At 34.0% G+C, this 13,483-nt stretch overlaps 1 protein-coding gene across 5 annotated transcripts in view; it reads right to left on the bottom strand.

Annotated features, from left to right (window-relative positions):
• Col24a1 (collagen type XXIV alpha 1 chain) overlaps positions 1–13,483 on the bottom strand; it is a 349,791-nt gene that overhangs the window by 290,791 nt on the left and 45,517 nt on the right. For all 5 annotated transcript variants that reach the window (XR_010050132.1, XM_063257323.1, XM_063257335.1 and 2 more), the window contains 2 exons: positions 9,724–9,777; positions 6,383–6,436 (listed from right to left, as the gene is read on the bottom strand). Coding sequence is in view for 4 of the 5 variants with exons in the window: in XM_063257323.1 (XP_063113393.1) it covers positions 6,383–6,436; positions 9,724–9,777 (108 nt within the window). In the remaining variant the exon portion in view is untranslated. The remainder of the gene's footprint in view (positions 1–6,382; positions 6,437–9,723; positions 9,778–13,483) is intronic.

Genomic DNA, 13,483 nt, shown 5'->3' with positions numbered 1-13,483 from the left:
AAAATTGTTTGTAATTATTAAAAAACTAGAACGTGCCCAGGTAATTTCTCTGATCTAAATCACTGTCCTCAGATTTCATGAGTAAGTTAATTCAAATGAAAAAGGCTGCCCACCGGTTTATCAAAAGGGGTCATATAAAGCCTAGAAATTAACAACAAAAATATTTTCCAAGTAATAGCAAAATCAAACAATATTATTAACATCCATAGTTATAAAACAGTCAATAACTTCCTCTAGAGAGATCTTCATTTAGGAACAAAATGGAAGAAACTAAAAAGAAAGGACAGGACTAAAAGAAATAAAGGCAGAATTTAAAGCTTATTTGTACTATTATAATCAACAATTCTACTAACCATTGAACTAACCTATTGTTTTCTAGAAGATTTTCAGACATATAAAGGAAAAAAACAGTTCTTTTTCTTCAGGACCTCATAGGTTTTTAAATAAAACACAGTTCAAAAGCTTGAAATAAACCATAGTACATAAATTTTTAACATGTCCCAATAATACCCTGCAAAGATAAGTTTTTGGTTTGCAGAATATAGCCTAATGAAATAGAAGAATTATTCAGGTTTAATCACTGCAGATTCATCAGGAGAGAAGATTTTGGATTGATAGGTTAAAGAAGAAAATGATGCTCGATTGGACCACTGATAAATGAGAAGAAAGCCTATCTGAAATATAAAGAAGTGACTTTGGAAACTTTAACATTTAAAATTAAAACTACAGCAAAATGCTTAAATAGAGATGTCTCTTGGGAACTTCCATGGTTGGGATGTGATTTTTTTCTCTGCCAAATAGGCACTGTATCACTAAATTACATCATCCCCAATCCTCAGGCTTAAATTTGATTAGCACTGTGACAGTGCTGTGAGCTGGTGGGGCCAGTTTTGTGGCTTTTTAGGCATTTCTTCGCCCTTCACTCCCTACTAGGAGCTGCAGCAGCCTGAGGTCTTCACCAGAGGCCAACAGGTGCCAGCTCCATGGTTTTAGACTTTTCAGCCTCCAAAGCCAAAATAAACCTCATTTCTTTATAAATTACACAACCTTGAGTCCTGTTACAACAAAAGTGGACTAAGACGGAAACCCAAGGAAAAATGGAAAAAAGTAAAAAAGCAAGTTTGTAGACAAAGATCTCTGTGTTATCTGTATGGCAGATGAGTAAAAAGAAACAAAAAGAAGAAAAAACCTTGAGGGGAGAGGAAAAGACCTTTTCTCTAGTAGCCAGTTCCTTTGTGATTAAGCTTTTAGAAAGACCTGTTAGAAAGGAGCATAGAAAAGTAATACAGTGCAGACCTCAGCAGCTTGACTGATCCGGAGGGAAGGGGCCAGCACATGCTGTCCCTGTCTGCAACTCATTAGTACACGGCAGTGGGAAGGGTCATCTAGCCAGCAAGCTTCAGAAGAATGGTAACCAACAAAGAAAGAAACTGAGGCCTCCTGGAAGAAGCAAAAAAGATGGGAAGAAGAAGCAACAACAGAAAGTCCCCAGGTCCCAACCCTGAGAACATGGACCCAGGACAGGTAAATACAAAAGAGAATGAGAACAACAAACATGCAATATCAGACAAGTGCCAGTGCACATAAAGAGATATATTCAGGACCTCATAGATGAGTTCAAAAGTGAAATATTTAGCCAAGTAAAGCAAGATATAAGAAAATTATTAAAAGAGATACTAAGCACCCTTCAAGCAGACACAGACGGGAGAAGGGAGGAACTCAAACAAAGCAGAGAACCATTTGATGAAGAATATAAAAAAAATATAGAATACATGAAGCAGATTCAAAGATATTACCCAGAAATTAAAAACTCTATGGAAAGATGGAAAATCAGCTTGAAAGAAACTAAGGATAGATTATCCAAACTGGAGGACAATTTTGCAAAGTGGGATTATGAAAGGGAAAACTTTTTAAAAATAATAAGGAAACAAGCAATAACAATACAAAGGCTAGAAGAAAAAAAAGAGGATCTATAACTTGACAATAAAGAATGTGAATGATGAAGCAGGGGTACACACAAAGGAATTTCAAAGGTTATTCACAGAAATAATTAAGGAAAACTTCCCAAACATAGGAAAAGGAAATGATATTCTGATATATGAGGCATACAGAACTCCAGCCACCTACAACCAAAACAGAGCTACACTCAGGCATATAATAATCAAGATCCCAGAAATTCAATATAAGAACAGAATATTAAAAGCTGTGAGAGACAAGAAACAGATAACCTACAGAGGAAGGCCCATCAGAATAACAGCAGACTTCTTGACACAAACCATCAAGTCAACAAGAGCCTGGAGCAAAATATTCCAAGCCCTGAAAGAAAATAACCTCCATCCCAGATTGATATACCCTGATAAACTGTCTCTAGAAATTAATGGAGAAACAAGATGCTTCCAAGACAAAGAGGAACTTGGGAAATGTGCAACCACCAATCCAAATCTACAGAGAATACTGCAGGGCATTCTAGAGAGAGAGAGAAAAGTACTAGTATTCCAGGAACAGTGGCAGAGAGGCCTCACTGAATGGAGCAGAAACAGAATGAAGAAGATAGGCAGACAACTGATGGCAAAAAAATAGCATAACAGAAATAAGGCAGACAAGATTTTATTCAAAGCTGATATGATTGATAGTATCAAGTCTGAGAGCATAGGCAACTACACTGAAGATGACAAGACTCTATGATACACATTCTGGTTTGATAACTACCAGTTTTTGAAGTTCTATACTATATGCAAAGTTGTGTTTTTATTAATACTGTTATGTACTAATATATTCAATTTTACTGTATCTGATGATATAGCCAATTCTATTGGAGATAACAAGAGACAACACAGGAACCATGGTAGAACTCTTTGTACAACGGTCTTATATGTTTTTTTCATTTCATGTGTTTATAAGAATATGTTTTGTTTTGTTTTGTCTTGCTTTGTTTTGTTTCTCCCTCTAATATAGAATGGGTAGAAATACATGTTAAGAATCATGCATGTGTAGAATCTATAAACAGTTTATGAGAACTGATCTTATGACACATGATGAAATGAACAGATACTCTGAAGAAAAAAAGACACTAAAATACCCAGTGCTGATCCTGGAGTATCATAATGTGAAACCCAGCAATAGTATTATTCTTTGTTCAGAGTGACATTAGCCTGCTTGGGTTTATTCAATCTCAACATAATTGAAGATATGGATAACTGCATGTATGTTTAGGTGTATAGGATTGATAACCATATTTCTAAGTGTTTTTTTGGATAGTTGAATAGAGCTGGTTGCAGTCTCACTGTTTGAATCCCTACTTTATATGCTCCATTTTAGTTCCTTGCATAACTATTTGTAAAAAAGACAATCTGTAATCATCAACTAGTGATTTCATACTGTTTATTTTTTTTCTTTGAAATTATGTATTATTTCTACCCGTTTTCTGTTTTGTTTAGTCTTTCTTTAAATTAAATTTTTAAAAAAGACACTACCTTACCCAGTGCTGATCATGGAATGTCATGACATGAAACCCAGCAATACTGTTATTCTTTGTTCAGAATGATTTTAACCTGCTTTAGTTTGTTTAATCTAAACACAAATGAAGATATGGATAACTGCATGTTTGTTTAAGTGTATAGGATTGACAACCATGTTACCAAGTTTCTGTTGGACAGTTGAACAGAACTGTTTGCAGTCTCACTGTTTGAATTTCCACTTTACATGTTCCTTTTTTGTATCTTGAACAACTATTTGTAAAATGACAATATGTAAACATCAACTAGTGATTTCTCACTGTTTATTTTTTTCTCTGAACATATTATTTCTACCTATTTTCTGTTTTGTTTAGTCTTTCTTTAAATAAAATTTTTTTAAAAAGGGACATAGCTGTAAGAGAGAATAAAAAAGAGAACAAATATACTTCACTGAGCTATCTACCATTTCCAGTGGCAATTTCCCAATATCTAATTGTTACAATACCATGAGGCAAGTATTGTCTCAGTTTTCACAGATGGGGCAACCGAACTTTGAGAAATTAAATAACATGACCACAGTCATGTAGTATAATAATATAATATTAATAATATTATAGTATAATATTGATTTTACAGAATTATTTAGAACTGAGCAACCTGCTTTTCTAGTCACTGTATATGCCTCTAATTATCTCCTCAGATATGACCTATCCTAATTCTGATCCGTTTTTTCAATCTTATCAACAAGAATTATATTTCAAAAGTCAAGGAACTACCAAAGTTATATGCTTCTTATGTTTAATAACATCTAAAGTAAGCAGTGGCTTTCAATTGTCTTTTGAGTATTCATTTTTTTAAAAAGATGGCAGAAGTTTAGCCTAATTAAAAGACATGCGAGGGGGGCTGGGGATTTAGCTCGCCTGGCAAGCAAGGGGTCGTGAGTTGATCCCTGGTACCGATTAAGAAAACAAACAAACAAACAAAAAGACATGCAATGTAGTGTGCTCAGCTGTTCAAATGTTTACACAAACTTCCACAAATAAATTTATCCACAAAGCTTAGAGATTTTTTCACTTTTTTAAATAGGAGTTTTCAAAAAACAGTAATATCCTCAGCACTGAGACAGTGGTGGTAGCTGTGTGGGGTAGGGCAGCAGTCCTAGGAGTTGGGGAGCTAAAAGCTTCCTGGGTGGGGGCCAGGAAACCCGGATGAGTAGGCTCTGGGACAGAGGAATGCAGACCGGGGTGACCCCTCAGGCTGTCAGCCTATGTCCTTTTTCCCTTTTTAAAAACAGTATGTGTTTATTTATCTACTTGTTTGTATTTCATTGAACCCTATAGTCCAGGAACATTCTTCATTTTCTTTGGACCTCACCTATTTTTCAGATCAAAATTTCTCTCCTTAACCTAGAGTGAAACAGGACGTAGTGGTAGTACAACTTCCTCTTTTCTTGAAGCACTGTGTGACACTGAAAGACATCTGTTAATCACAGTCTCTTCTGCATGTGTAATTTCCTTTCTAGGGATTTGTCTTCAGTTAGGATGGCTGATTAAAGTGGCAGCACCATGCAGGTGGGTCTGTTCTTTCTGAAATCTCTCCTACCCATTTTAGCCATGGAAGTTGAAAGGAAAATGTAAACACTGTCCAGTAGCCTGTAAAGTCACTTGGGATGAAGAATTTTGCCTATGCAAAGGAAACCTAGGCCAATCGAATTCCCTTTTTTAAAAAAAAATTAAGTTTACCTTCCCAAAAAAAAAAAAATAATAATAGCAAAACTCAAGTACTTAGCAGAGGTGAAGAGAGAGAGAGCTGGAAGGATTCATTAAGAAAGGTCACGAGAAAGAGTAGGAACACTAGAAGCTATGAGAAAGCCAAAATATAAGTAAAAATTTAGAGTAAAAAGAAATTACATTGAGAAAGGAAGTTGTTAAAGAAAAGCATGATGACATAAAAAGGCAGATGCACAGAGAATGCAGGAATACTAGGAGGAACAGACATGAAACATCCACAAAGTACTGTTGTTAAAATAAGCAGAGATGCTTTGAATCAGTGCCCGTCTCTGTGAGACCAAATCACAGTGTAGTATCTGTTTTTAGATTCCATGTGATGTTTGTTTCCTTTAAAGCTGTAAAGAGGACTGAAATAACCCATTCTCCTCTTTGAGATGGCCTAAATCTCCATTCTTTGCAAAGAGCCTAAGTAAAACAATATGTTTGGGAAGTTAAATTGTTTTGTTTTGTTTTGCTTTGTTTTGTTTTGTTTTGTTTTACTAGTAATCATGGACAGATCAAGTACATCAAGTTCTAGATCTGATTTTTTCCATTTACTAGCCATATCATGAGTCTCAATATTTGTAAAATGAATTAAATTATTGCTAAATTTCCTTCTTGCTTCAGTTATTGCAAGAATTCTGTGATTACTGAACTCTTCAAGAAAGTAGCTAATTTTTTTTTTAAATTTAGCTGTCATTAAGTGAAAAAGGCAGGTATAGAAGTCAATTTGGGCTTAATGACATAGGAAGAATACAAGAAAATCAATGTATATAACAGAGAACACCTAGAATCAGGCTCCCATGGGCATTTCCTTGTAGGATCTAAAACAAAGATGTGGGCTTTGGGAAGAGCAGACTAGAAGAGACTGTAACGAGAGAATTGACTTCACAAGGAAGAAAGCTTCACTAGTCCAGCTTTGTCTCTGACTTTCTTCTAAGTATGAACTTTGTGCCCATCATTAGCTGATGTCTTTTATTTTTGTTGTTTCTATTCTGAATGGGCATTGTTTTTCTGGATTAAGGACAGCAGTCTAATTTTCTTTTCTGAAAAAAAGGAACTTAAAAAACTTCAACTCAACTTCAAAATCAGATTGTGGTAGTAGAAAAGCTCCCAGCTCCATCTGACATCTACTGTCAAAGTCAAACTATGCCATACCTTTTCACCTCGCACACCAGGGGGTCCCATTAATCCACAAAGGCCTGGATCACCCTATAAACAAAACATGGAGATTTAATGATATGAAAGAGAATAGAAAATGAAAGCTCCCTTTAATCTTACACATTAAGAGCTTACTACATTCAATTTTGGTCTTCAAAATCTAGCTGAAGTTCTACTTAGGTTCTTAGTTTCCCTTTTCGGGTCTTTCTGAGATCCTCTTACCTCTTGAAGTATTGAATACTCGGACTATACTATTTCCACTTCCATGCCTTTCCTCCTTCTCAGTTATTTTCTCTAGGAATCCCCTTTTACGTGCCAAATTCCTATCAGTTCAAAACATCTACAGGAATTCATTCAAAATTCTGACAGACTTTATGAAACAATTTGCCTTTTCAGTAAAGACGCAGACCTGGTGGAGCCTTAGGTGGACCTCCAGGGCTAAGGAGAGCATGGCTAGATTTGCCTGAGCGACTCAGGAAGGGCTGCATCTGCTTCATGAAGGCAGAATGCCCTTCCCTGCTGTGGTCTCAGCTGCTCAGAATGTATCACCCTGGAGAAAGTATAGTATAGCTAAAGCTTATCGGTAGGTTCATGTGGTTGGCTCCAAAAGACTACACCTGACCAAGTAGGACCGTCTTTCCCCCATCTTAATGAAGACCTGCTACCCTATCTGGAGGAAGGAAGGAACACACCTTGGTAGGTGTCAAGAGAGACGGAGGATGCTGTATGAACTGACAAGGAAAAAATGTCAAAAAGAGTATGGGAGAAAACAGAGATAGCAACACGGATTGTCTTGAGTCAGTTTTCTCAGGGTATATATTTTTGTAAACTTTTCTCTCCCTCTTTACACTGTAACAGATTTAATTCAGGTGAAAAGTAATGTTTTATTTGAAAAATAAAAAGAGAGGTTGGAAATATAGCTTAGTGGTGGAGCCCAGTGCTTATGATGCAGGAGGCCCTAGGTTTATATCCAACACCAAAAATGAATAAATCGATGAATTAAGAAGTATTTAGGTAACAATACTAAAGAGATTTCTAAGAACATTTTACATTTTGTTTAGCTTCTTGTGTATTAATATGTCATCATATTAAACAATTGGAAGAGAATGTTTCTGGTTGTTTACAGTAGGGTGCTTTTTCCATTTGTTCTAATATTTATTTTAGCTTTTCAGATGATGATGATGATGATGATGATGATGATGATGATGATGATGCCTCATTTGTTATATGGGAAAGGAAAATTTACACTTTGTAAAAACTGTACATATGCCCTCGAAGTTTCAAAAGGGCTTACAAATTTGTGTATGTTTTATTATGTATATTACTTAGTATATGTTCTATGGAGAACTAGCCCTTGTTTTTCCTGTTTCAATATTGACCATATTCACTGTAAAAAGAATAAATAATTAAAATACAGTTATTTTCCAACCTTTCTCTGTTCCTTCCGAATTAGTATTTATATTTTATTTGTATTCAGGTTGTTATTTGTACGCTAATCTCTTTCCTCAATATATTTGAACTCAATACAAACACTTTCTAAGACATTATTTTTACAGTTTAGCAATTTATTTATTATTTTTGTTTTGTTTTGTCTTATTTTGTCTTGAGACAGGGTCTCCTTACACAGTCCAGGCTGGCCTTAAACTCAACTATGTAGCCAAAGTGTACTGAAAATCGTAGTGTTCCCGCTGCCTCAGCCTCCCAAGTGCTGGGATTAAGGCATATGCCATCATGCCTGGCTTAAAGTTTACCATTTTAGAAATACGCCTATAAATTTTAAAACATGGATTTCACTTACAGCTCAATGGCAACACGCTATTAGGTTCCAACCAAGTCTTGTTGTAACACTCTAAGAAGTATTAGCCTCACTTAGTGTATGAATAACTCAAAACGTTTTTTTAAAAAATGATTAACAATGTATAAGCCTTCCTTCTCGTATTGAACCACCCTGTATTTTGCACAGAGAAATCACAGGAAAAGGTAGTTCAAACACTTGATATAAATGTTTATGGTTTATCAGGAAGTTTTATTTCAAGCAATTACCAAAGCAGTGTGGAAATCTAATTTCTAAGCTTTAAGAAGGAAAGTAAATGTACTATATTTAGATTTTAAATGATGGCATTTATATTTCTTTCTCAATTTCAGGATGTTTTTCCAGGTAAAATCTAAGAGATCAATAAAAATACTGTGTTTCTAGAAATAAACTTTGATTTCTTTTACGAGTTACTTAGATTCAGCTTAGTTCTACAATAGTAGTGCAATTCCTAAAAATTTTATATTAGAAAATTTTCAAGGATTTAGTTGGTGAGAATTTATTAGTAAAGTCAATTATTATGCTATTTTTTATGCTTATGAGAGTTTCTGTTTCCAATTAAATGGTCAGATTTCAAGCTAGAAATTACCATAATTATTCAGGGATTCTAAGTTTGCAAAGATATAAAAATATAAACAGAAGCATCTTATCATTGTATCATATTCACCAAGTATATATCTAAACAAAACTTTCCAAATGTTTTCTAAAAACTCCATTTGTATTTTTCTTTCCCAGAAAACACTATCCTCCTCCTGATAAAGATTTTGTTGCTATTTTTACTTTAAAACATTAGTTTTTATCTAACAGTACATGTGTTTGTGTTTCAAAGTACTATGATAATACAAAAAGCATATTGAACATGAAGTCAAAATATATAAATATAACATTAACTTTGTCATTTAATATCTATCTCATGAGACATTTAAAATTTATTAATTCTACTTAACTAGAAAATATGATAATGTTGATTAATTTCGGAAGTGTTGCTGTGGCCATCAAGCAATTAAAAAGTATGTGAAATATCCTAGAAAAGTGTAAATGGCATTAGGACTTATATAATACTGTTCATTTATATTAACAACAAAATCTTTGAGCTTAACACTAAACCCTGCTCTAATTTTTAACCCTCATCCCTAACTGACAGGGAGTGAAATGGCAGACATAATAGACACTCAGTGATTTTAATCAGTAAGTTAAACTGATAGGATAATGTTTTATTTCTTTTCCTTTTTTATTTTTTGGCAAGATCTCACCATGTAATTTAGGCTGGCCTTGAACTATGTTGCCAGGCTAGCCTCAAACTCATGGCAATCCTTCTGCCTCAGCCTCTTGAGTGGTAGAACTATAGAAAGAAGTGTGCCACCATGCCTGGCTTGAGTTACTTAATTATTCGAATATTTCTTCACTAAAATCAGGTGTTTTCTCTTCTCTGTGATGCAATAAAGTCTGTATTTTACAAAGATGAAAACTATTTTTAAGTACTCAAAATACATAACTATAATAGTATTTTGCAGCACAAAAATACCTTTTTTCCAGAAACAGCTTGACCTGGAGAAAATCCTGGATCTCCTTTGGGACCCTAGATAAAATAGTTACAAAACATGTGGTAAACCATGTTTAATATATAGTCTATAACAAACATTATATGCTTTTAAATGAAGTTATTTTAAATTAATAAAGTAGCCATAGGTTATTTGCCTTTTTAATGTAATTTTTTTAGCATTACTTTTAAATGCTGAGAAGACTTCTAAAAATTCCCTAGGCAGAGGTAATTTTTTAATCTCATAAAATATGGTAATATTACTATTGAAACATTTCTCTTAGAGGACCTAAGTATAGTTACTACTATCTGTTTCATTTTTATGACAATCAAGTTACTATTTCTATTTTAGCATTGGAAGACTAATAAAAGAAAATTGCTTTTTTAATCTTTCAAATTTTAAGGTATCATTAAAATTCTGAGTATTTTCCAAAATATTCCAATGCATATGCATTATTTTCATAATAAAGAAACAACAATGACATAATTCTAATTGTCAAAATTATTTTGGTCTGTTATAAAACACAGACAGATACATTTCACACCCTGGAATCTTGATCTTTTACATCTCAAGAGATATATATTAGGTTTCAGTACAAATTTTTTAATAGAATATTTTTAAAATTTCATAATGCTACTTTGGTTTAAATATGATTTATCCCCACTAACATTCACACTGAAACTGAATTCTTCAATCCACAGTATTGGCAGACAAAGCCTCGAGTTTGGGTTGTGAGGTACAGTACTTTGGTACTCACTGTTAATTGAATCTGAGAAACAAGACGATAACAAAAAACATATGAGTATCGTATGAGTACAAATGAGTGTCAAATAAATTCCTTTGACCGGAAAGGGTAGCAAGACATGATAGGAGACAGACAAGTTCTAACTTGCATGCTGAGTACCAAAAAACGGACTAGTACTCAGGACAAAATTTTTTAGCCTCAGAATAAGTCAAGAACCAAACTTAATGCACTGCAAAGAAGTTGAATATCAAGGTATACTAATGCCATCTCTGACTGATTTTTCCTATTCTCAACTGCTCTAGACTAATTATTATGAAAACAGGTTGCTAGAAACCAGCCAGCCTTTTTGTCTCTTCATGTCTTCTTTGTTTTGTTGCCTTTCCACCATGAAACTCTCACCAGAAATCAATCTGAGGCAAATGCCTGATTTGAACTTCTCAGCCTATACAACCATGAAACAAAACAAACCTCTTTCTATAAAATTACTTAGTCTAAGATACTATGTTATAGAAACAAAAACAGTTGTAGACAGGTAGGTAGTAGCAAAGTATCTTTTTCAAACTATCATGCTTCATAAAATGTAGAAATCATAATGGAAATTCTTTGAAGTTCAAATTGGATTTCATTAACATTTTTAACTGTCTCAGTTACTTTCTCATGCTGGGACAAAATACGTGACACCCACAAGTTAAAGGAGGAAAGTCTGTAGAGATTTCAGTCCATAGTTGGCATGCTCCCAAGACAAGGCATGGGGGTGCAAAACATTTCATGGTAAAGCAGCCATGAAGCAGCAAACCATCAAGGTAGGAGAGATATGGAGATGATAGAGATAGAGATAGAGATAGAGATAGAGATAGAGATAGAGATAGAAACAGAGATATCCAGTCACACCCATAGGAACCCACTCCTTCCCACCAGACTTCATCTCCCAACATCACACTCAACTACAAACTCATCAGTGATCAATCCAGTACCACACACTCATATTCAATGTCTAACACCCATGATCCAGTCACTTGTGAGTACATGAAGCTTTAGGGGGACATCCAGACATAAACCATAACATCAACTAAAAACAAGTAATTCTCAATTCCTAGAGGGTTGTAAATAACATTTTCACTATATAAAAAATAAGGAAATAGTTATATCTTATTTCACATATTCAAGGATGCTTTTAAATACCATTCAAGTTAACCAATGAAAAGAGGAAGATTAAAGGAGAGATCTTGCATGTTTTCCACCATCTTCTCATTTTACAAACTGGAAATTTATAAAACAAATTTGAAATTTTGCAAAAAACCCCATCATAGGAAATAGTCAAAGACATTTTTGGAGAGTTGTTGAACTTTTCCCTCCCACAGCTATTAACACTTTTTCCACTAAGGTTTCCATTTTAGATCACTTTTTCCAGGATTATTCATTTAAGAAATGGTATTGAATGCCAGGTGTAAAGGTGTAGACTGGTAATCCTAGCCCTCAAAAGGCTAGGACAGGAGGATCGTCATGAATTTCAGGCCATCCTGGGTTACATAGTGAGTTCAAGACCAGCCTGAACTACACCAGGTAGACCCTATCTCAAAAAAACAAATGACCAAAATAAAAATTAAAAAAAGAAAAAGGAAAAAACAAACGACCAAAAAAGGAAAAAAAATTTAAATAAAGGAAAGAAAAAAAAAAGAAACAGCTTTTAAATATTTTATGATTTAAGAATTTGATTTTTCACTTAAAATAGAAAAGAAGAAGGAGGAGGAGAAAGAAGGAGAAGACATAGGGCAAGAAAAAGGAGCAGCAGCAGGTGGGCACAGTGGTACCGCCCGGTACTCCCAGCAGTGTGGGGGCGTGAGACAGGAGGGTCAAGGGTTTGACCCCAGTCTAAGAAATTTCAAGACTTACCCACACCTTGTCTCAAAATAAAAACTGAAAAATTTCTGTAGATGGAGCTCATTTTCAGTCTCTAGTATGAGAAAAAGAAAAATAAGAAGCCAGGGACACAGGCAAAGACCTGTAGTGCCAGCACTCTGGACACTGACCACTTGATCCAGGCATTCAAAATCAGCCTGGAAACACTGTGAGTCCTCATCCAAAAAAGTAAATATAGAATTTGGGAAAGTTATTAGAGCTTATCTAGTAAATTACATCTTATAGCTAAAGAAGTAGGGAGATTTGGAAAGGTTAGTGATTGGCTTTAATATATTTGAATTTTTTATTATAAAATCAAGCTATTGGTTTGAAACAATAATTTCCACAGAACTTTAAGGAAACTAAAGAAATGATAGTCCTTGAAAAGTTTAAATGTGATAAGCTATATCATAGCCAATGTTCTTACACATAAATATTATGTTAAAATTCTTACTTTTAAGATCAGAATTTAACATTATTTTTTAAATTTAATATTATTTAGTAGCTTTCTAAATACCAAAAGCTTCCATAATATTTTCAAACAATTGAACATTTAATCTTCTATTTAAAAATAGGAAGATACATGAATTAAGTAATAGAAACTAGGTTTAAAATTGACTTTTTTTATTCTTATGTTTTGATATCTAGGTACCATTTAAAGAAATATATGTCAAATCTCTTTTTACAAAACAAATATTCTTCAGTTAATGGATCAACTAATGGTCTAGAACCAAAATTTCTAGTCAGCATAAATGAGATACTCCTGGCTAGTTTTGGGTTAATCCTTCCTGATATAAGATGCTTGAAAGAGAATTATGAGATATACCAATTTTACCTGAAGTGTCAGGAAAGTAAAGGAGAAAACCCCAACACTGCTTTACTTTTGTCTTCATTATGAATCAGATTTTTGACAGACTTCTTAGTCTTAATTGATTGTGTTTTCAAATCTCCTTTGGAATTAAATATGATAGTTACAAATATATTATAATCATGATTGCTTTTAACCTCAATATTGCCTTCTACCTACTGCTACATGACTTTGGTTAAAGAAGCTATATATCCTTTTAAATATAAATCATAAAAAGAGGAAATTTCTCATT

The sequence above is a fragment of the Cavia porcellus genome, unplaced genomic scaffold (assembly GCF_034190915.1).
Source record: "Cavia porcellus strain 051 isolate PalLab524CR breed Dunkin Hartley unplaced genomic scaffold, mCavPor4.1 scaffold_1, whole genome shotgun sequence".
Taxonomy (NCBI): domain Eukaryota; kingdom Metazoa; phylum Chordata; class Mammalia; order Rodentia; family Caviidae; genus Cavia; species Cavia porcellus.
This window is presented reverse-complemented; position numbering and strand designations above follow the sequence as displayed.